The sequence below is a fragment of the Clytia hemisphaerica genome, unplaced genomic scaffold (genome assembly GCF_902728285.1).
Source record: "Clytia hemisphaerica strain Z4C2 unplaced genomic scaffold, Clytia hemisphaerica genome assembly, whole genome shotgun sequence".
NCBI lineage: Eukaryota > Metazoa > Cnidaria > Hydrozoa > Leptothecata > Clytiidae > Clytia > Clytia hemisphaerica.
The window spans coordinates 311,118-335,698 of NW_027103834.1; the positions used below are offsets into that span (position 1 = coordinate 311,118).

At 37.3% G+C, this 24,581-nt stretch overlaps 1 protein-coding gene across 1 annotated transcript in view; it reads right to left on the reverse strand.

Moving 5' to 3' along the window:
• Positions 1-3,059: 3,059 nt before the first annotated feature.
• Positions 3,060-24,581, reverse strand: part of LOC136806933 (E3 ubiquitin-protein ligase HERC2-like) — a 52,593-nt gene continuing 31,071 nt past the window's right edge. Inside the window, exons 29-59 of the mRNA XM_067063503.1 lie at positions 23,964-24,108; positions 23,402-23,580; positions 21,846-22,037; positions 21,582-21,702; positions 18,599-18,795; positions 18,045-18,332; positions 17,335-17,499; positions 16,949-17,063; positions 16,539-16,749; positions 14,632-14,953; positions 14,062-14,259; positions 13,551-13,841; positions 13,007-13,323; positions 12,645-12,822; positions 12,063-12,316; positions 11,572-11,716; positions 10,649-11,230; positions 10,019-10,493; positions 9,621-9,868; positions 9,409-9,534; positions 8,813-9,087; positions 8,446-8,644; positions 7,959-8,173; positions 7,484-7,623; positions 6,919-7,210; positions 6,408-6,642; positions 5,820-6,104; positions 5,561-5,638; positions 4,807-5,140; positions 4,037-4,692; positions 3,060-3,744 (exon numbers count right to left, since the gene is read on the reverse strand). Coding sequence (XP_066919604.1) covers positions 3,562-3,744; positions 4,037-4,692; positions 4,807-5,140; positions 5,561-5,638; positions 5,820-6,104; positions 6,408-6,642; positions 6,919-7,210; positions 7,484-7,623; positions 7,959-8,173; positions 8,446-8,644; positions 8,813-9,087; positions 9,409-9,534; positions 9,621-9,868; positions 10,019-10,493; positions 10,649-11,230; positions 11,572-11,716; positions 12,063-12,316; positions 12,645-12,822; positions 13,007-13,323; positions 13,551-13,841; positions 14,062-14,259; positions 14,632-14,953; positions 16,539-16,749; positions 16,949-17,063; positions 17,335-17,499; positions 18,045-18,332; positions 18,599-18,795; positions 21,582-21,702; positions 21,846-22,037; positions 23,402-23,580; positions 23,964-24,108 — 7,641 coding nt within the window. The 3' untranslated portion in view covers positions 3,060-3,561. The remainder of the gene's footprint in view (positions 3,745-4,036; positions 4,693-4,806; positions 5,141-5,560; positions 5,639-5,819; positions 6,105-6,407; positions 6,643-6,918; positions 7,211-7,483; positions 7,624-7,958; positions 8,174-8,445; positions 8,645-8,812; positions 9,088-9,408; positions 9,535-9,620; positions 9,869-10,018; positions 10,494-10,648; positions 11,231-11,571; positions 11,717-12,062; positions 12,317-12,644; positions 12,823-13,006; positions 13,324-13,550; positions 13,842-14,061; positions 14,260-14,631; positions 14,954-16,538; positions 16,750-16,948; positions 17,064-17,334; positions 17,500-18,044; positions 18,333-18,598; positions 18,796-21,581; positions 21,703-21,845; positions 22,038-23,401; positions 23,581-23,963; positions 24,109-24,581) is intronic.

The following is a 24,581-nucleotide window of genomic DNA, read 5'->3' on the forward strand; positions in this document are numbered from 1 at the left end:
GATAAGTACATATTTTTAAACACCAAAACAAAGCAAACAACATGCCAGTTCTTTCTGGACAAATATATATGTATACTTTATTGTGTGCTTTGAGTTATATTTTAATCAACCCTCTCAACTGCTAATCTTTCAACTATCATTTAGGAGTATAGAATGGGCTTCCATAGTACCATTTTCTCTAAGTATTTTGTGCAAATTTTCAACAAAGTAGACTTCTTGACAGTCCTTGTCCCTTATGTTAAAGTTGTTCTGATGGAGGACATTGCTATTTTTGGTAGCCTTCACATATCAATAAGGAGCTTTGGTGTAAATGTTTTTTCTGATGAAATCATACTAATCTGAAACTATAAGGCCTTTATGAACTTTCTAGAACAATAATCTTGCTCCAATCTTGAGAAACACTGGAAAAATAGGTTAGCATTCCCTGCCATAACTTCACAGATTTCTTCTGCTTTCTGCTTGAAAACGCTGTCGTATGAGGGTGGTCAATGAAAAATCTCGTATAGTAAAGATTACATCATTAATAGCATAATTAGTATAATTAGTATAATTAGTATAATTATGCTATTGTTTGGGTCTCCAACCCTAACCCTAACTGGAATGATCGATATTCTTATAAAAAATGTTTCTTATAAAACATCGATATTCATAAGAAATGTTTCTTATAAAAAGTCGATATTCCTATAAAAAATGTTTCTTATAAGGAACCTCCACATCCCCGACCGTTAAGAGTGTCCACCCCTTCGTCTTTATTTTGTGGTATATCATCGCGTGTAATAATCGCTTGTGGTTAAAGTTTACGCATGCGCATTATATGTGATGTAGTACATTTATATAACATTACGCAATGGTTTCTTCCAAATATGGTAATACGAGATTTTGCATTGAACTGACTGTATAGCCGAAAACGAAAGTGAAACTGTTAAAACGTCCGCAAATTCGGGCCCAGTCCTCTTCCGAGACGGAGGCTAATTTGTGAAGCTTTTTTGTAAACTCAAGAAATTATTTAGGCAAAATACCAAAAATTTTAATTTTGGAGGGAACTAATTTTAGGGAACCAGGAATTTTTTAAATTTTCGTGAGAACCTAATTTGGAGAATGACCTAAAAAATTAATTTTGGTGGGAACTAAATTTGGCGAATTTCGAGTTCGCACGCCAATTTTGCCAAAATAAGTTTCCTTAATAAGAAGGTAATATTTTTTTGTTTGGCTAAAAGTACATTATCTGACGAATAAAATTGTTTGCCGAAAATAAATTTTTCAAAAGTCAAAATGCTCTTCAATCCATCATCAATTATGTTACTTATATTAGCTTATCTACAATCAAGGTCATAACATAATATTTGAGAAAAAAGGGAAATTCGCCGGGAAAATTTGAAACCACAATCGATTTGTAAGTGCTCTAAATAGTCCGGGAGCCAAACCCAAAAAATGGCATTTTGCTTAACCCAAGATTCTACAGGATAAACTATACATTTTTGGAATCCTCAACTATCCTAGTTTTGGAAATGGTCGGTCCCCAAAGCTAACTCCTGGTCAATTTTTCACACTGGGCCCGAGTTTAGGGGGTACTTTTTACCCTTTGTAAGGATTTGTTAAGGAAAATGCCATTCCAGGGATGATATAATTTGCTGTATTTAAGTTAAATCCGTCGTTGTGTAGGTTGTCAACAAAAGTACTAAGAAATGACTGAAGGGTATATAACTGGTTTCCATCTCAAAATTTCATAAATTTGAGGCTACCGTACAATAAAAACATCCAAATTCAGGCAACAACTACCAAGAAGTGGTGTATTTACCCCCTGATTTGCCCACAGTAACCCTGATTACAGACAATGAAAACCACAAATAACTTTCCCATTGCTCCCACTACAAAATGATCCTTGTTTCAGTGGTCAGAAATAAAATTGGTACACCATAAAACCGCTTTATGGGTGAAATAGGTCCAAAAACGATAAAAATCGCCTAAAATGGGCATTTTTACCCCCTGGTTTGTCCATCTACACCCTGGTTTTGTTAGTTTTCAGTCAGCATTGTAATCTTTCAAGATATATTACACGAAAATCAAGTTAAAAGTATTTTTAATGACGTTTTAACCAAGATTAGTGGTGAAAATTGCTCAAATAAGGTAAAAACCCATAAAAATGGGCAATTTTACCCCCTGCAGCCCTGAAATAATACTAAATACTGTCTGTTTGAAATTTTTCTGATGTATTGCATCAAAGTATCATAACACCTAGTTTGTGTCTCATTAAAAGTTGTTTGGGTAGGTCCCAGACTTAAAAAGGGTCAAAATTTAGTTAAAATACCCAAATTTTCCTCTTTTTTCCCCAGGCAAACCTATAAAAATAATTTTTCACAAAAATTTTTTGCCAAAAATAATCATCAGCCTACCTTGAAACTTTTTGCAAAGTTTCAAAGCAATTGGTCTACTGATTGACTAGATACAGCAAATTATATCATCCCTGGAATGGCATTTTCCTTAACAAATCCTTACAAAGGGTAAAAAGTACCCCCTAAACTCGGGCCCAGTATGAAAAATTGACCAGGAGTTAGCTTTGGGGACCGACCATTTCCAAAACTAGGATAGTTGAGGATTCCAAAAATGTATAGTTTATCCTGTAGAATCTTGGGTTAAGCAAAAGTGCTTATTTAAGGAGATATAGGATTTGGCTCCCGGACTAAAAGTAGGTTCGAAGGGTAGAGTTTTAACCCTAGACTTAAGACCTTAGGATCCAAAAGTTCAAAAATAGTCCAATAAGGCTCAGAATATAGCCTGGAAGTCTGACAACCCCTCCCAAATTGAAATATTCGATTAAATCAAAGAGATAGCCCAAAATCGACTTTCTCGCCGGAACTTTAAATCTTGAAAAACGTTAAAATAACCAGAATTCTCAATATATTTCAACCATGATTGTAGTGCCATGTAAATTAACCGGGTACCCATTCTCTAGTCATACGAATTGATAAAAATTAGCCTATTTGGATTCCGCCTATTTCATAAGATTCGTGAAGTAATATAAGATCGAAACAAAGACTGAGAGTCTGTCACATTTTTTTAAATCAACCAGTCAATGATCTTTTTTTGTCTAGAAATGAAATATAAAGACTATGGAAAAAGGCTATTTACAAATGTACAAAAATGAAGAAATAAATCGAAATTCTTAAAAATGCAAATCGAAGGACTAATCGACATTCGTGAACATAGAAAAATAGCCAATCGCATCAATCAATTATAAAAGTGATCGCGTTGGAAAATTACTTTCACAAATCCAGCAAAATAAGAGATTTTATCGAGGTTCCCATTATACATCTGCTAATCGAGCATTCAGCATGCCAATTTTTCAGTTTATCGTTCCTCAAAAGTTTCTCTTTCTGAACTGATCAAATTCTATCTTGCGAATATCGAATTTAGAAATACAAAACAAGAACTAAACAAATTTTCATTAGTTTTATCATAAATTCTTTATAAAAGTAGCTGAAAAATTGTTTGCTTTATTTGCGTCCATTGACACAATGTTCAGAAACACACAATCACTACGAACACAAAACATAATCCAACTCAACGATGCATCAGATCAATACGTGCATAATCATCCGAATCGATCGATTTACAAAAGTAGATCGCGTACTTCAATTTCTCGCGTAAGATTTCGAATGTTGTATATTTTGGCATCTTCAGCAAGAAGAAGCAGGTGTAGGATTCGGGTAGATACGTGTCCGGTGGTTGATATTTCTCCAGAACCTGTAACAGTCACATGAAAATAAAATAGAATCGCTGATTAGAATAAAAGAGATATCGCTAAATTCAGTTTTTCATAAGAACAGCTGATTGGGTATTATTCCCAATTCGCTTTTGTTGTTATATTCAAATTGTTTTATACAAAAATTATATTGCTCACGAAAATCTCACATAAAGAAACATGTCAGAATCTAGCTCGAAGAATAGGTAGAGTGCACTATATTAAGTTGTCAGTTAAGAAAAATCAACCGTGTTCACATGTTGTAAGTGATGTATGTTTCTGTGATACACTCACCTGAAAAATGAAATCTTTTCCTTTGAAATCCATGGCAGTGCGGGGCAGGCGTGTTCTTCCCCAAACAAAGCGAAGAAAAAGCGAGCGTTCATGGTTAGTGAATTCCTCCAGAGATTGCCAAAACCACTGGACAAGATGTGATGTTGATTCAACTCCACGATAACTGGTGATTGATTTCAATGATTCCACTGAAATCTCAGGGCTACCGCAAACCATGTTTTCCAACTCCGGCCCTGTGAAAAGCGATAATAGGGGTACTGGGACGACCTGAGAGAGCCCTGCCCTGATCCATCGGATTTGCTCATTGAATTCGTTCAAGCGATATTTCAAAGCTTTCTTTAAATAATCCTGTTTATTCTCCCGTGTAATGATGCAGGGTGTTTGCGAAAGAGGGACATCTTCGCCTGAAGCGCTACGGACTGTGAATGAAAGATCTAGCGCCGCAACTTCATCAATCTCATCAGGGGTTGTTTCAGGTGATGGTAAATTATCATTTTGTAAACTGGTCAGGTACGATTGTTTGGATACGAAACCACGATCTAAATCTTGCAAGTCGTCCAGGTTCAAAGTGTGACCGACTAATAATTTCCATACAGATTCAGCAAGTCGAAGATTAAGCGGACTTCCACAACGGATGGCCACACCAAATACAATACCTGAAATTGAATGAAAGATTGATTATAGTTCAATCAAGTGGAATGCAATGTAATTGTTCATTGCTAAGGATTAGGAGAAAAATGGAAATAATGAGGGACGAGCTGTAAACTCACCTAAGAACCTGAACATTTCTTTATGCTCCTTGTCTTTAGCAAATGGGTTGATAATGAAATAGTCCGACTGTGTACTCCCTTCTTCTTTACTGTTGGGTGTGGCCACCAAAAGAGGGAGTGTCCCGTTCTGTAATTCATCACAAAGCTCTGCGATGGATTCCGAAAAGCCTCCTCCACAGTCGTCGACCGATTCTCCGATGAATTTGACTTTCCAGATGCGATGCGGTAAACAAAAGCTTTCCAAAGAGAATTCAGAGATTTTGGAAGTCAGTTGTGCGAAAACAGATTTTGAACAGTCTTCGTCGGCGTCACGTGTCGATCGATGTTTCTTGACCTGTGAGGAAAAAGGATACAGATTTATCACTCGTAATATGTTTAGGTTTATTTTATTTTACTCTAAAGCTCGAGGCTAAATAATATCAACTATTAATTGACCAATTGGATTCAAAATCTTGTTAGGGTGATGGCGATGTGATGGTATCGTTCTTCGTTTCATTATGTATTGTCCTTTTCTTCATATTTTTTTTGCAAACTCAAAGTTTGATAGCTCAGAGAGGCTCAAAACTAAAGTTTGTCTGTCAATCTTTTCCAACACCGAAAATCTGTTTTACAACATTTTTAATTTCCACGAAAAATCTACTCAAATTTGTACAATTCTTTTTTTTCTTTTCTTGAAACATCCGATACTCCGATCCGATCTGTCTGACGGAGGTCATGAATTCAAGCAAATATATTGTTCCTGGTAAAGACTTACTCGATTCAACTCAACAACTGGACCATGTTGACGATCTCGCACCATTGTTAAATCGATGATTTTACGGAAGAAGTTTTCCTGGAAAGAGAAGCAAGATTTATAATAAGCATTTCAATAACCTACTTACAATTAAGCACAAACGATGTATCTAAGAATTTACAGATGTAAATGGGCAAACATTTGATCATCAAAAGTTCATTAATGATAGCAAAAAGAGTATATAGACTTAAAGCGAATGGACTTTAAAGCATCGTTTTACCTTATAGGATGACAAAATGATTCCTTTGAGGGAGTTGATCATCAATTCTCCTCCACAAGACACATCGTTATCCTCGATCAAGTCCATCAGAGGGATAGAGGAGCAAAAAACCTTGGAGAAGGAGTGCAATAACAAGGCACGATTGCGAATGGTGGTCATGGAGAGTTCATGTAGATAATTATATTCGATGGGAATATTATTTGGGATGGTACGCTCTCCGTTCTCGCATGTTGACCAAGCGATGGTATGCGCTGAACCACATGCTATTTGGTCAATCTTCTTGCTCTGAAAAGATAAAAAGATCAAGAATGAGGGTTGTAATCATGTGAAACAAAATACAGCAGAGTCTCTAAACCCCACGGGAAACGCCAATTTGTTCGAGTTAGGGAAATTTCGAATTTTGAAGAGGATTTACGAGGCATTGTTAACTAAAGGTACTAAAAAACTCATTCGAGTTAAGGAAACATCCGAGTTGTAGAAGTTCGAATTATGGAGACTCCACTGTATTTTCATTTGTAAGAATAGCGGGCATAAGGAAACGAAGAGAAAGAAAAAGAAGAAAGAAACATAATTTCGATATATACCAACCTGAAGAGCAGTGCACAACTTTGGTTCATGACCAGCATTGGTCGTATTGTCACCGAGTTGTCCTTCATCATTGTCACCCCAACAATAAATTTCACCGTCAGATGTGGTTGCCACACAATGGAGGGACCCACAACAGATCGATGTCACAATCTTTAACTCCAAAGCAGAGACTCGTTTCGGTCGACGGACGTGCTCTTCTGAACCGTGACCAAGTCTGTAGTAATCTCCTTTACCCCTGGAATCAAGACAAGATGATTCAAATCATCGAAAAAGAATGACGAGAAGTGTCGCAAGACTTGTGCTGTCTTATCTACATCTGGGGAATATTGTTCTCACTGGGCCCGCTCTTTTCATAATCGTTACAAATTTCCACACAGTGTGGTAAATTTCTTAAAGTTGAGTTTTACCCTTTGACTTCCTCTCACCTCTTTCTTTTGAGATAAGCAATATTTGACTCAATGTTACGGTCAAACTCATTCAGTATAATCCATCTCAACGTGTTTACACTTACCATGTGTACAAAGCACCGTTCCTCGTAAGTGCCATTGAAAATTGTGACCCACATTCAACATGAATGACTGATTTACCACTCAGTTCTTCGATCAATAGTGGTACTTTACATCCATCAGAACCCCCTCTGCCAAGCTTTCCATAGTCGCCATCACCCCAAGACCACACTTGGTCGTTGTTGGTGATGCAGAGTGTTTGAGCGTCACCAGATCCGCACGCAATGTCAACCACACAATAGTCTTTTAAAGCTTCTACCATTTTGGGTCGTAACTGGTCCTCCCCATCACCGTGTCCTTATGAAAAAATAAACTTTCGTGAGAGGATTTCTTGCCTACAACTAAGTTACAAGATACAAAGTGTTAGAGCAGGCCACATATCCGTTCAGTCAGGACAATGGGCTCTACCATGGTCAATTAGGTAAAGTACTTTTAGCTCAGATTCAAAACCTATTGCGTAAATAATGTCATGTGAACTCGCTGTTACTGTACGATTAGAAAAGGTGATTTAGGTCAATTACAATCTACCAATATTTTGTTATAGGAGAATCAATGAATGCAAGTACACACCTAGTCGTCCGTATCGCCCTTTACCCCACGTGTAAAGTTCTCCAGTATCGCTGAGGGCGGCACTGTGTGATCCACCCGCTGAGATGTCTGTCATCAACTTCCCTCGGAACGAATCAATTAATTTGGGATGTCCACATGACCTATAAAATAAAATGTAATTTGTTGTTTCATTGTAAGTAGTTATCGAGAATATTTTGATTTGAATCAGTAATGTTTACCAGCTCCTTGTAAATTTACAGTAAGGATTCTTGATATATTTCATCAGAAAAATGTTAAGGTTGATAATCGAAGTATTGATTGATGTCAAATGAACTTGGTAAAGCTCATATTGCAGATGTAGAACGATAAATTCAGTATACAAATCTGAAGGATTAGAAATTTTAAGGTTCTTTCGCACGCGGTTAATAATATAGTACGTTTTGGCATTATCTTAGCAAGACCGTCAAGAGAAGAACTTTTAAGTAAGAGAACTTACACACGATTTCCATGACCTAACTTGCCATCATCCCCTTCACCCCAAGAGAAGATTTCACCATCAGAGGACAATGCAAGGCAATGGCGTCCACCAGAATGGACGGATACTTTCTTGATCATAATGTGTTGCAATGATTCGATCAACCGTGGTGTGTTTACTGATTCGATGATGCCAAGGCCTAAGCGTGAACTGTTCCCGTAACCTGTAGCGTAAACCTGTAAACGAGAAAAATGTTAATTTTAGGATGCAGTTCACGTGTCAATTTTTCGAATTTAGTGTAGTACTCTGAACGGGAGGATGGAGGATGGAGGGGGAGTTTGAGTCTTTAAAAACGATTAGTAAACAAATTAGCCATAGCCAATTACCGCAGGATGCAGAAGGATGGCGGGTGTACTCGAATGATTGATGATTGGAATGGAACCTAAATTATTAAAACTTTCCTACGACCAGCTAATAAAAGTAATGAACAAGTAGAAGTAGTGCTCACCTTGCCATCTCCGGTGACACAGAATAATGATTGTTCACCACCAACAATTTGTGTTGGTTTAAGAGCAGCCAATGAGTCACACACAGCAGGTCGTTTGATCCTCGTACCATCGATACCACCTAACTGACCACGATGGTTATGACCCCACCCGTAAATGGTGCCACTACCTCCCCATATCACAGACCAATCTTGACTCCGTCTGTAAAGAGAATAAATATCAATGTTGCTTAAGTTGTAGGTGCTTTTTTGTTTTAGTATGTTTATAATCTCGAAAATGAACTGATGTCTTGTGCAGAGCAACGAGACCTTATTGTAGAAGAATTGTTTCCAAAGAGCAGAAAGAAAAACCTTCTTAGAATTGACTAACCTGTTGAGCCAAGTCAATATCTGTTCGTCTTGAGTGCGATCAAACAAGTCATTATTCTCATAATCCAACGAAAGAGTGCTTTCATTTTCTCCTTTGATCTCTTCCAGTCTCCCTCTCACTGTTTGCGAAAATGACTTGGGTAGTTGGCTATTTTGGATGAAACTCTGCGCAGCACGAATGGCAGTACAGTACTTGTGGAACCACGCCCATTTATATTTGTCGTGGCACACAGGGAGCGTGTCAATACCCAACGAACATGCAAACAAGGCTAAACTCTAAAGATATCAAAATCAAGATACATTTGAAAAGATTTGCCACTGTAAAATATGTACATTAGTATTTTCCATTTGGTGCTTTTACAGTTCAATCTTTCTAGTTTAAAGATATTCTCTATGAGAGAGGCACCAATCTATGCTGACAAAGCAGAGTTAACAAAAGGTACGTAGCGTAGGTCTTCGTCCATTGACAGAAAAAACATCCACGGCACAAAAGGAAAAAGAGTCATTCTTTTTATGTTTGAAAATGCTGTGCAAGAGAACGATAGATACATTAAGCGATGTCCTTTAAGGTAAGATATAACAATCATCCGCTCTTACCCTGAGGAAGGTACTGTGCATCAATTGGTCACCACTTCTGACATGCCCTTCTTCATATTCGTACTGTTTCAACAAAGCATTTGGGATTCCTGATATGAATTCTGCCAACGTTGAACTCGTCACAGCCTACAAAATGGTACAAAGAGCACGTCTAACAAATCGAAAAATATTGAAACCTGAATTGAAACTTTATCTTATTTTTAAAAACATACATCCTGTATAGCCTGATTTCCACTGATGCGTAGTTTACAGGCTGAAGGGTCGTGAGTAGCAGACGAGTTGAAGATAAGAGGTACATTGACAGGTGGTGCATTTGGTGAGAGTAAAAGGAGATGTAGTTGATTCAACATCCATCTCTTTTCTTCGTAAGCGATCAGTTTGATGCGAATACACGTGGCTAGCAGTGAAGCCAGCTTTAGAATGGTCAACTCGTTGAAACAACCGTTCGGAATGGCTATCCCTGAAATGGAAGAAATAAAATTATGTTTCTTTATGTTTTCAGTGATTAATCGAGAGATCACACTTACTGACAAATGATGTCTGTGTTGTAAAAGCAAGCAGCAATCATATTAGAGTCACTACAGTAATTCAAGTGTAAACAAATTCTTACGAAGAAGTCTTTTGACAAGTTCCATGCAGGGAGTTTGAAGGATTGAAGTATCAGACCACGTGTTCGATTCACTATCGTCCACAGGCGGCACAGGTGTTACCACAAACTTGAATCCCCATAACCCACCAGGGCTGTTGGTGGTGAAAGACCAATTCAGTTCTTCACCAGTTACTTTTAATTTTGTGTTCCAATCCGTCGGAAGATGTCCCGTACGAACTGCGAGCGTCCGCCCAGCTTGATCAAAGAACGTCAATACATCGTGAGCCGCCTCTGTTTGACATTGATCGTTGAATTCCACCAGTAGCATTGCAGCACCGGGAAACTTGACGGAACCACTTAGTTTGACACCGGGTACACCTTGGTAAGGATGAGAGCTTTCTTGAACACATGGTTTGTATTTCTCTTGCAGAGTCAAATTGTAAGCAATCTTTTCTTCGAGCTCGGCAATGCAAGTGTTAAGTAAACATTGACTGACCTGAAGAGACAAAGTAGAATGAGACATCACTGAACAATAATAGAATACCTTAAAAGAATGAAAAAGACTACAAGTATGTTAAAAAAACTTCAATAGATAAACCAGAAACGGAGCAGGAAAAGGTACAGTGATTTCCTAGACATAGTTATACATACCTTAATATTTTTGTAGCACATTTCTTTGAGATAGTCCTCAATGAAGGTGTCAGTATCAGATGAAGAATGCCCATTGATGGCCAGCTTCAACAAATTCACTAAACATTCGACACCGAAGACTTCGTTCAGTAGCGAACGACTGGTAGCCTCCGGTATCTGCTTGATGTTCTTCAGAAATTGTGTCAGCGTCTGACGACAAAAAAGAATTTCTGCAGCCTGTAGGATTTTGTTCAAAGCTTCTTTCTGTAAATCTTTGGAGTGGAGCTGCAAAACGGTGCGTACAAGAGACGGTCGTTGATCTTTCATCATTTTCGCGATGTTTTGTAGAGAAGGTGAGCGGAAAGGATGTTTTTGTAGCACAACGCTCGTCCCAAGAGGATCAAGCGCTGGTGAGAAGATGTGAAAGTCATCCAAGATATCGCAGGCGTTGTTCGTTTCACACCACGCGAACGAATGAGACGAACCACAAGCAACACGTTGGATACGATAACCATCTGTTGCCAGGAGACGAGTGGGCGTCTTGCACACCATGGTGGTTCCCACGCCCTGCTGACCATGGTCATTATCACCCCATGCATACACCTGTTAAAGGATGGAAACATCATTTAAAATACTTGAGACAAGACAATGTTGTAGTCTAAGATTAATCAAATTTGGTTAGCTCCTAACTCGAGCGGAGGCTAAGTTAGTGAAATGGTTTCTTGTCGAATCGAGTTTATTGTGGTAGAGATTGACGATCTCTCGGTCGTTTCTTTGAAACTATCACGGCAATTTCTTTTCGACAATTACCATCATCGGGTTTAAAATCTGCACATATATACTTTCCAACGTTTACTATCCCTTCAAAATACTATAACATTGCGACTAAAACGACCAATAATACATTCATTTTGCTCATTTGAGCAGAAAAGTCGTTAATTTACCTCTCCATTCTCAGAGACAGCCAGACAATGCAATACACCAACAGCTATATCAACGATCTTTTTCCCTATCAATCCTTCCACCAGTTTCGGCTCACGGTAATGCTGGTCACATCCATGACCAAGACGATAAAAATCTCCTTTGCCCCTTAAAATATACGAGAATGTTAATTAGAGAATCTTTATTTGGCACAAGCTATCAAAGTCAGTTGACTCTCACTCGTTCAAAGTCGAGTTTTATTTATTATTTATAGAAAGCTTTTTAAGACGCTTTTTTTCTTGACGGAGACTGGAAAGAAGTTGAACAAGTTCGAATTATAGAAATATTGGAATAATAATAGAAGTTCGAATAAATATACAGTATCAAAAATAAAAAGCTTGTAATTGGTAATAGCTGCCTGCTCATCTTTTGATATTTTTAAAGAAAATAAATGGAAATACAAAAGATGAAAATTATACCAAATGTGTTAGACAAGTAAAAAGAAGAACATTACCAAGTCCAGACTTCGCCGTTCTTTGTCAACGCTAGGGAGAACTGGGCACCACAAAGTACTTTACAAACGTTCTGATTGGACAATTTAGTAATCAGTGTTGGCGAGAGACAACCTTCACTTCCACCTCGCCCCAGTTTTCCGAAATCTCCATCACCCCATGACCAGATGTTGCCATCACTTGATAAGGCTAGTGTTTGTGCATCAGTACTGCCGCATGATACGTCAATAATATTGTAAGGGAGAAGTGATTTGATCTAAATAAGTAAAGATAAGGCATTAAGTGATGGCCAAGTGGTCAAGGCTTCAGCGCAGGAATTCGTAGTTCGAATCCCCGCCAATTCCAATGTTCCGCTCAGTTCATAAAGATCTATCTTACTATCCTCAGCCAGCAATAAAACATCGGAACTTGAGTCACAAGGCTGAAGGGAAATCTGACTGGATAAGTGACAAACAAGTATAAAAAAAATAAACATTGTACACAACGTCACGGAAAAGTACGAGTTGTAGTTTTCTTTCGCGCGTTCTCGGTGCGATCATTATCAACGTAAGATAGGTTCTTGAACAAAAGAACTAATGACTCACCAACTTGGGAAGAAAATGAGTTTCTTCATCACCATGGCCCAGTCTCCCAAACTCTCCAGATCCCCACGTATACAGTTCTTTGTGATCCACAATGACTGCACTATGGTTACTTCCACAGGCTAAATGAGTGACGTTTAACCCTCTCAAAGCTTCAACCAGTTTCGGGGTATCCAAAGAACTAAAAGAACGAAAACATATTCTGGATTCAAGTTCTATTCTTCACAGTTGTAACTGTATTATTCTCGGTTAACAGATTTCCCTTTTTAATTGACTATGGAAAACAGCGTTCGAAATCGGTTCATTATCAGATCAGATGATACGTTAGAAAGATGTTCTATATAGAGGAAGAACGTATGACTTACGTAGTATCACCGTGACCAAGTTTTCCAAACTCATTATCGCCCCATGAAAAGACTTCCCCTTGATCTGTCAGCGCCAAACAATGTACACCACGCGCGTGCACTGCTATCTTTTTTATCACGTGACCTTTCAGAGCTTCAATCAGTTGTGGTGACGCAACGTTATCGGAAGTCGGCCCCAGTCCTAATCGGCCACCAGCTGAATGACCACAGGCGTACACGTGACCTTTGTTTGAAATACAGAACATGGTTTTGGAGCCACCAACCACCTCTTTACAATGAAGCGATGACATCTTGCTACAAAGTACTGGAGATTTGATCTGCAGAAAAAAAATGAAATCAAAATGAATACTATATTTAAAGAAAGTATATGATGATATAGATATCGGTTCCTCCGATTGCCATTTTGCATCGGCTCGAATGTGTTTGGAGGGATGCTTCAGAACGATTTAGTTACAGGCCAGGAATTAACTCTTACGGTCTAAACTGTTGGTCCGTGGTTATACAAATGACAAAAGGAAGCGTTTAATATTTTCCCTTTTTTCACCTTGGAGCCTTTCAATCCACCAAGTTGGTCTTTATCATTCAACCCCCATCCAAAGATTTTGATTTGTTTGTTGGCATTCTTCTGTTTGGTGAATCCATCATATTGCTGTTTGATCTGTAGAAAATGATCTTTGATTTCACTCTTCTTTTGAACACTACATATCATCTTCATGATGAGTTGATCGTAGTCTTTACGACGGCGCTGACCAGTCAAACTCAAGTGACAGATCTTACAACTGGACTCTGTTGAGCCGTCACCAACAAAAATTTGAATCTCCACAAATGAATACAACTATAAAGAAACAAAAGATTGACTGAATGATTGGATGTATACGACTAGAAAACTTGAAATCCAAAAAAATAACGTACACAGACTGTGGATATTGATTTAAGCCTTTTTAAGCACTGCTCCGGAAATTCATACTAGCAGATCGGTTAAAAGTGGAGGGTGGGAAGGCTAAATCAAGCGCAAATAGAATGGGAACCTGCATATCAAAAGATGAAATGTTCACCTCTTCTTGGCAATGGAGCAATTGGACAGTGGATTGATTTCCTTTCACATATACATCTTTGATGAGTTTGGTTTGGTTTTTGGAAGCACCAGCGAAGATTGTGAAACGTGAAGGGTATGTTTCATTTTGGTCAACGTCCAGTACAACAGACATGTTGGTGATGAGGACGTGTGGATTGATCGTCAAATCAATCTTATGCTGAAAGAGAGACGAGATAAGAGCAGTCAATGCTTCCAAGAAGTCGTTTGTATCGAATAAACTAATAAGACCGCACTACCGCTATGTCATTAGCCAGTTTATGAATTTGCACTTTTGAGGATGGCGCAGAATAAACCGCAGTTTTGACCCGCTAAAATCGAGTAAGATAAAAGTGGTGATTTACGGTCGTCCTCAGTCAATCAGGATCTAGACAAATCAGAAGCTAATCGTTTCCACCGCAGAAAAACACAAATATAATCACGCAGCAGGCGCTTGACCGAAGACCAAAAATGAATGTAAAAGAAAAACAATTTGAATCAACATCAAACAAGTACTTCAATTAAACACCTGACGATGCGTCAACTAACTTACCGCTCCAAAAGCTTTCTCTGAGATCCATGGCATATCGATCTCCTTGTTGATCATCTTGGCAGCCATGTGTTCGTTGGATGAAACGGTCATCTCTTTGATACACAGATGTTTCTCCGAGCTCGAATGGCACCATTCAGTTCTTGCACGACCAGGTTTGCCCGCTTCAATAGGGTGCTGTCCTTTCTTTGAGCGATGATAAGCAACGAAATTGTGATCGTGATCAGTCTTGTTGGCAAAACAGTGCTCACAAAAGTCGAAATCATCACATGTTTTGCATTTGTAGCGTACACCGACGACCGGTTTTCGCTCGCACCCATCACAGCTGAAAATGAGGAGAGAAAGTTTCTTTTACTTTCGATTTTGTTTTAGACGACCACCCTCAGACAATGAAATATGAAATGGAATCCGAAGCATTAATAATCAAAAAGTAGACAAAATTTTTTCAAGTGTGAAACTAAAAAAAAACTCGACATTTCCAAAGGGAACTTTTGAAATCGGAACAAGCAACATGCTGAATGGACCTACCTAATGATTAACATCAGATGAAAATAAGAAAAAAGTGACAATAATTGTACAAAAATTCAGAATGGAAAAATAAAGCTTGTGTGTTGAATAATGTAAAATAGTAAAAAGGAATTTCCCCAAATACGAAAATCACTTAAACCATTCAGGCCCAAAAAACCTTTTAAGCTGTTTTTGGCCCAAATTTGCCCAAAAAAAATTTCCTTAAAAGTCTGGTTCAATCACATTTTGGGCATTGCCATTTTGCATCATTGTGCAAAAAATCAGAAAAAAATTATGAGTCAACATTGAGAAAAGCTATATTTTCTTATTCGGTTAAAGGGAATTTCCCCAAAATACGAAAATCCGTCTTTTAGGCGAATAAGAATTTTCCAGGAAAAACCACTTCAGCTATTCTTTAAAGAATCTTGCCCTCCATCTTTGTACAAAAAATCAGAAAAAAGTAATGACAGGATTCTACACAAAGTCCAAAAAACCCTATTTTTGGGCAGTTTTTGGCCAAAATTTGCCCAAATATATATTTTTTCGAAAATCGGGCTCCGTCACATTTTAGGCATTGCCATTTTGCACCATTGTGCAAAATATCAGAAAAAAATAATGAGTCAACTTTGAGAAAAGCTATATTTTCTTATTTGGTTAAAGGGAATTTCCCCAAAATACGAAAATCCGTTTTTTAAGGCGAATAAGAATTTTCCAGGAAAAAAACACTTCAGCCATTCTTTAGAGAATCTTGCCCTCTATTTTTGTACAAAAAATCAGAAAAAAGTAATGACAGGATTTTGCACAAAGTCCAAAAAACCCTATTTTTAGGCAGTTTTTGGCCCAAATTTGCCCAAATATATTTTCTTTCGAAAATCGGGCTCCGACACATTTTAGGCATTGCCATTTTGCATCATTGTGCAAAAAATAATAAAAAAATAATGAGTCAACATTGAGAAAAGCTATATTTTCTTATTTGGTTAAAGGGAATTTCCACCAAAATACGAAAATCCGTTTTTTAAGGCGAATAAGAATTTTCCGGGAAAAACCACTTCAGCCATTCTTTAGAGAATCTTGCCCTCCATCTTTGTACAAAAAATCAGAAAAAAGTAATGACAGGATTTTGCACAAAGTCCAAAAAACCCTATTTTTAGGTAGTTTTTGGCCCAAATTTGCCCAAATAATTTTTTTCTCAAAAATCGGGTTCCGTCACGTTCTGGGCATTGCCATTTTGCATTATTGTGCAAAAAATCAGAAAAAACTAATGAGCCAATCCTGAGAAAAGCTGGTAACAGACGGACGGACGGACGAACGAACGGACGGACATGGGTTAATCTATAGAACCTCCACCGGGGTACCCGGAGGTAGGTCCAAAAAGAATATTAGTTTAGGAATGTGCAACCTACGTCACTCTTGAATGGACAGGCCCAACTAGCTCCAAATCACGTATAGTGCCATGCCATAAGGGCATTTCTTCAAAGGTGACTGAACAATCTAATCCATTATGATGTAGATAAGTGACCGTTCCTACACGATTCAAAAGTAATGGTGTCATGTTGAGCTTGTGTGAGGTACCTATCTGCTTGATACGAACGTATGATCCTTCCTTGATCACGTCTGTTAAGAGAAAATTGATGAGGGTGACAAAGAAAAGATGTTGATTTTTTGCGTGAAATCATCCAAAAAATCCTCTCAAAGCAAAGAAACTATTAGGTTCCCCTACCTATACTACCTGCAGTTTTGTAGAGGTCTGCCATTCAAACTAAGTAACTATCCAAATCTTATTTTCTTAATTTATTGATTTATTTGTAAGTACCTTGTGTCTTTGGTTTCGTAAAATCATCCACGATTTGAATCTTATCAGCCGTCGTCCAAAGAGCTTTGTTCTGTGTTTCCCAATAGACTAGAATATTCTCATCCGCTCCAATAACCTGTACGAGGAGAAAAGTAAAGTTAAAATTTTACAGGAATGGCTGTAAGAGTCATGATGATGGATTTTTTTGAAAACAAGTCTTTCTAATTTTAAAGATGAACCTCATATGGTACTCAACACAGCATTCGTTAGAACGGATTTACCTTTGAGAGTGATTTCAATTTGATATTAATTTGAGGTTTTGGCTATCATTTTAAACATGAAACATTTCACAAGACTTGAGGAGGTCATTTTCAGCGACTACAAAAGAGTCTTATTTTTTTGTTTACCTTGACAACAGTTCCAAGACCATATTCATCAACGTCACCAGCTTTGAAGATAGTCTTCACCAAACAGCCGATCGGAAACTTGGAGAGCCCAGCTTCGTGAGGGTGGAACAAGGAAACATCTCGTGGTTGCTCACTCTCCGCTGACCCTTCGCTTGATACTGCTCCCTAATAAAGTTTAAAGACAAACTTATATAATGATCTTTATACTTTCCATGACATTCGAACAGTGGGCAAATGAAGGGCTAAAGAGGAATCTTCAACCTCAATCAAGATTTAAGATTTGCGTCGAAAGAATCTAGCGCTTTTTTTCTAACGGCATATTATCCGAAATATGGAGATGGATAAACCTTTTCATAAATTACGCCACGAACATCACTTGCCTCGTATTCAAACAATTACCATGGTGATTATGTCTCCGGAGACATTAAATGATTTTTTTGTGAATAGGAAGTAGTGTTAATAAAATCCACTGGGAGTTAATCACCATGACAATAATTTCAAAACGAGGCAAATGATGTTAGTAACGTAATTTATGAAAAGTTCTATTTTACTTTCAATCTGGTGTTTATTTGAAAATCACGCGGGTCACGTGTTTTGGATGGGAAGTGAATGGCTTCTTTTCCCATCTCAGAATTTAAATCTAGCCCTTTGGGGCTTCGAAATAAATGAAACGGGCGGTTAAATTGAATTGAATCGGTTAGCTTTCTTACCTTTTTCTGTACTTCTGGATGTTGTAATAGCCATGAAACAAGTCTCTCCGCTCTTGTATCTTCACCTAGCTCGTTCAGCGCATGCTCCACACTTTCAACAGTGAAACCCATCTCCAAAACATGCGAAAGTGACGGCATCGAAGCTATCATTTCACTGGAGAGCTTCTTCGAAGACTTGGTGGTGGTTTTTTGAGAAAAAGTTGTTTTGGTGTCATGTTTTGCAAAGATGTTGTTTTCGTTTGATGACGAGTCTAAAAGCATCTTCTCTGACAAAGCCAAACCTGATATCTAAATTACAAACAGGATTCGTGATGCCTTAGTTAATACGTGCTCGAGAGTAAGAAGCAACTTAAATAATTCGGCTATGATTAGCTCTACGGGGCTCTACTTCGGTATATCAAAGATATAAAAATAAGATTTTTTTTAAAGATGTTTATTTTTAAATCAGAAAAATCGAACGAGTCAATCCCGAGTAAAGTTTGCATCAGACGGACGGACGGAAGGACACAGGTTAATTTAAAGGACCTCCGAGGTAGGTCCAAAAAGAGGATTACCTCTAGCTCCAGTTCTTCGTATGTTGTTTGAATTGGAGAAGAGACTAATGCTTTCTCGACCAGTTCTTTTAACATTAGCCTGTTAGCTGGTTCTCTACTGATTGTTTTGATGAAGAGATCAGGTTCTTTGAAAAGGATGCGGAGGCAGGCTAACACTGACATGTACAAACGAGTTTTGCTGACAATCATACTACCACCTAAATAAAAAAACAAAAAACAATCAACTTCTTTGTATTTGGAAAATCCAAAATATGGATCTTGGTTTTCTTTTCTCACAAATGACTAGGAAAGCCGTGTGGTTGCTCAGCAATCAATGAAAAAGATTAGTTTGTGAAGGGCAGTATGTGCTTTTTGCGAAGCGAATTTATGAGCGAAGCAGTTTTGCTATATTGTGCACGTACCTTTAAAACTTCTATCCCAAGCGAAAATTTGCTATAAAATTTGCTATATAAATCACATCTTCAAACCGATGATTTTATCAAAATGACCTTGAATGGTTTGGCTTGAAGCCACGAAAACTTTCTCGGTTTGGTAGCTAGGACTGCGAAAAATGCCGTTTTAAAATGGTGTACCCTAACAGTGAACAGCAACAAAATTACCGGAAGCCGAAACACGGACTTAGAATCTGAAATTGATCAAATTGCCGTGCGGGCGGCACGCATCTATAAGCAATCTAAGCAGTGGTTCTTCGGTTTTAAATATTTATTTTGCTGTTAAATGGAAAAAAATTAGTTTGAACGTTGACAGAAAGGATCTTCATCATCCCTTGACTTTTAACAGCAAGTATCAAGTATCAAATAAGGTCAACTAATGAGAGGTTTTTGCAAGTCGCGCGGGCAGACGGGGGGTACGGATGTTAAGCTGGGCGCTGAATACGAAACTCAAATTGCGCGTGCGCGAGAAAACGAAAGTGGTTTTCATCCTTCTCGGATTCTAAAACCTTGAAATTAGAAAGACGAAGTTGAGTTTTCGATATTTTGAAATACAAAATCTATTCAGATCGACTCCAAGAATCAATGTCTCAAAATATAGACCAAAAACTTCCATATTACTCTCCATAGAGAAGCCAAAAGTTTCAAAATTTACAGCCTTCAATTTTTCGGCCAATCGCCATTTTGTCTTCTTGTTGAATGTTTTCGTTAGTAACTCGCGCATGCGCAGACTGAATTTCACCGAGATAACATCCGTGGGGAGGAGTGCTATTTTAGTGAACGAAACTTACCTTGCAAAACCAAGTGGATATTCTATTATGATAAAGAAGTATAAGGAGGCAATCAAATTTATCGAATTTGTCAAGAAATAAATCAAAACTGCCCAAGAACCAACAAGCCATCTTTGTACATTTTTGTTTTTGTTTTATTTTTATGTTTTGATGATTTCGACAGACGATGTACCCTAGCAGTGAACAGCAAAAAATTACCGGAAGCCGAAACACGGACTTAGAATCTGAAATTGATCAAATTGCCGTGCGGGCGGCACGCATCTATAAGCAATCTAAGCAGTGGTTCTTCGGTTTTAAATATTTATTTTGCTGTTAAATGGAAAAAAATTAGTTTGAACGTTGACAGAAAGGATCTTCATCATCCCTTGACTTTTAACAGCAAGTATCAAGTATCAAATAAGGTCAACTAATGAGAGGTTTTTGCAAGTCGCGCGGGCAGACGGGGGGTACGGATGTTAAGCTGGGCGCTGAATACGAAACTCAAATTGCGCGTGCGCGAGAAAACGAAAGTGGTTTTCATCCTTCTCGGATTCTAAAACCTTGAAATTAGAAAGACGAAGTTGAGTTTTCGATATTTGAAATACAAAATCTATTCAGATCGACTCCAAGAATCAATGTCTCAAAATAGACCAAAAACTTCCATATTACTCTCCATAGAGAAGCCAAAAGTTTCAAAATTTACAGCCTTCAATTTTTCGGCCAATCGCCATTTTGTCTTCTTGTTGAATGTTTTCGTTAGTAACTCGCGCATGCGCAGACTGAATTTCACCGAGATAACATCCGTGGGGAGGAGTGCTATTTTAGTGAACGAAACTTACCTTGCAAAACCAAGTGGATATTCTATTATGATAAAGAAGTATAAGGAGGCAATCAAATTTATCGAATTTGTCAAGAAATAAATCAAAACTGCCCAAGAACCAACAAGCCATCTTTGTACATTTTTGTTTTTGTTTTATTTTTATGTTTTGATGATTTCGACAGACGATGTACCCTAGCAGTGAACAGCAAAAAATTACCGGAAGCCGAAACACGGACTAGAATCTGAAGTTGATCAAATTGCCGCGCGGGCGGCACGCATATAAGCAATCTAAGCAGTGGTTCTTCGGTTTTAAATGTTTAGATTGCTGTTAAATGGAAAAAAAAATAGTTTGAAAGGTGACAGAAAGGATCTTCATCATTCCTTGACTTTTAAAAGTAACTATTATATATCAAATAAGGTCAATAAAAATGAGAAGTTTTTGCATGTCGCGCGGGCGGGAGGGGTGCTCTTTTAAGTGAACTAAACTTACCTTTCAAAACCAAGTGGATATTCAATGATAAAGAGGTATGGAGGTAATCAAATTTGTCGAATTTGTCAAGAAAACAAATCAAAACTGGCCAAGAACCAACAACAAGCCATCTTTTGTTTAGATTTTTTTTGCTTTTTTACTTTTGATGATTTCAACAAAAAGATTAGAATAAAAAAATGTTCGAACGTTCGACGAATATCGTTCGATTTTTTAAGGCACCATTTACATTAGAAGAACTAAGAGAAGGAAAGAAAGAGCGTTTCGCGGGGCGGCGGGTGTTGTGCTGCTGTGGTTTTTTATTGGTGTGTTTGGGGTATTATAAGGTTTAAGATCCTGTCTCTTTTAGCTTTAGGGTTTTATCAGAGTGGCTCTTATTTTTGCTAGCAACTTGCGAATTGAGGTAGAGTCTGGATCGCTTCGCAACCCTTATACAATACGGCTAGTTATTCTTCGTGCGAGTCATTTCACTTACCAGGCTGTTTGTCCCAATCTATGGTCACACCTTTCAAAGCGATGCTTAGTAGACATGAAAAGAGATTTTGATGTTTTTGATAATCTGCCAACGTCAGCAAATTTAGAGACGATTGCGCTTTCTACAAAAAGATGAAAAGGGAGAATTACTGAACGAACTTAATTTTTTCGTCTGAAGAAAGGAAAGTTGCGATTTTTTTATTTCACTTTTTTCTTAAGGTCCAAACTTTTGTAGTGACCGTGAAGTAAAGCTGAAGACTCTTACCACATCTAGTTTGGAGAGATGACATGTTTTGGGTTTGATGGAATTTCCGAAATAGAGGAGTATCTTTCCGTTGGGTAGGATGTCCACACAGGTTCCATTACCATGTTTTTCGTGGTGGACAAGCCCTCCAACTCTGATCCGTGGATCGATACCACCGATGATACACAGCGAGGTGAATACACGTGTTTGCAGCTGAAATGAGAAAATAGACCCCTTAATTAACAAGTGATACTTTTATGGACCTACCTGGTTATGCATTTAACACATATATATAACTGATATCTACGTGAGAGTGACCATTAAACAATCATTTAGAACACTAATTGTGACGATCTATTAAAATTAGTTGTTTGTTTCTTATAAAATAACACGTTTAGAAACCAAAATTTCATGCTCTTGAAATATTCTTTCATATTCGAGAGCAAAAAAACATTATCTCATCAAAAAATTCAGTAATTTTAAGAACATTGATGATGATGTATGCTTATTAATAGTGATTCTTATAGATAAACATGCGTTTTTTGAGCCAACAAATTTTTTTTGCAAAAATCTGTTTGAACCATCTTTTACCTATGATGGTACTTTACTTTCCTGCAAAAAATCAGAAAAAATTAATGATTCAATTTTTCACAAAGTCCTAAAAACACATTTTTTAGCCGTTTTTTGGCCCAAATTTGCCCAAAAATTATTTTCCAAAAATCGGGCTCCGTCACATTCGAGGGTTTATAGTTATGCATCTTTGTGCAAAAAATCGTAAAGAATGAAAGAGCCAATCTCGAGAAAAGCTAATACCTAAGTAATTGATAATGTGCTTATAATAAAATATCGAATTTGGCCAGTTTTTCTATAAAAACACGCCAAGCAACCAAAATTTCATGTCGAAACACACATATTCTTTAAAAGTAAGCCCTCCTGAGAAAAAAAACATCTATCTCATAAAAAAATTGAGTTATTTGACTAAGAACATTGATGTATGCTTATTAATAGTGATTCTTATAGATAAACATGCGTTTTTTGAGCCAACAAAATTTTTTTGCAAAAATCTGCTTAAACCAATTTTTACCTACGATGGTACCCTACTTTCATGCAAAAAATCAGAAAAAAATAACGACCTAATTTTTCACAAAGTCCAAAAAAACCGTTTTTTAGCCGTTTTTTGGCCCAAATTTGCCCAAAAATTTTTTTTGTTGAAAATCGGGCTCCGTCACATTCGAGGGTTTATAGTTATGCATCTTTGTGCAAAAAATAAAAAAAAACTAACGAGCCAATCATGAGGAAAGCTAATAACTAACGAACAGACGAACGGACGAACGGACACAGGTTAATTTATAGGACCTCCACCGGGGTAGGTCCAAAAAGTAAAAAGAAGCAAGAAATGCTAATATGAAATGGATCGAACAATCCAAACTTTGGCAAAAAACTTAATAATAATCAAAATAATCAAAATGGTTTCGCTTCAATGAAGAATATCATTCTGATTAAAATTTCTGACCGATTCGGTTTAGAAATTGCTGAAATAATATCAAATAAACGAGGTAAAAAGAGAAGAACCTTACCTCAACTGAGAAGGTGCTTTCATCTATTGATTTCAAATATCTCCATATTTGGAAGTTGATCATATCTCTCCATTCTTGCAATTCGTGTAAATATCTCAATAAGGAGAAGATTTCTTCAGCAATGGTTGTCAGTGCAGACGCAGCCATTGAAGATTTTGCTGCGTGCAAGTCATAACTCTCTGAAATTATAAAGGCAAAAATACTGTAGAATGAGATCAGCAAAAATCCTTGATTGAATGGTTTTGAAAGGCTCAAGAGATAAAGGGATAATCAGGCAATTTGGCATGTGGAATCCTTATATTGCGTTGGGCAAAACCACAAAATATTTTTGCCTAAATATTTTCCAAAGTTGAGATATTTAAGCTCAAGATTGTGTCTTAAGTAAGAAAACAACAGAATTTCAACTTGAGAACCGTGAGTGAACCCATTTTAGAAATTTCAAATTGTGATATTTCGACTTTCGATACTTTGAGGTTTTACTCAGAATTATTATTCCTTTGAATAACGTTCGATGCAACGTAAGGTGGTGTTGGTGGTGAGTTAAGAAAACAATTCATTTTACCAGTCATGAAGATAGCATCTTGTTTGAGCATTCGGTGTAAAGCCTTCATCATAGAACCAACGATTTGACGTTTCCATTTGGAAGGGAAGGGTGCATTGTTGCTTTGTAGTTTTAACAGAAATTTAATGTGCTTCAACAGTTGAATCTGAATGAAAAAGAAAAGGCGTTCAATTCACCATTTCAAGTTCACAGTTTGAAAACATACATCTAAATCATCATTTTTTAAGATTACCCTAGCCTGTATACCGGAACTGTATAACACCACGAAAAGTTTAACACTTTGATTATAATTTCCTAAAGTTTTTTACAGATTTTATAATTGATATTTGAGTTGATATTTCTCCTTTTCAATGCATACAGCACCTGACCCTGAGAATGTAGGTGAAATTTGACCTGAAAGATGTAGATTTGCATTTTTAAAAACATTGAATGTTTTCAACGAAATTTTGAACTTCAAAAATCCTTTCCCAGGGGTTGGATTCATTACTTTTGATAGAAAGGCTATTTTTTTGGTCCTTGAAGTTGACTCCCATTTTCGTCATAATGTAGGTTTGGTTTTATGACTTTAAATCTAGTAATAGTAAAATGTTGATATTTTTCCAACTGGATTAATTATAA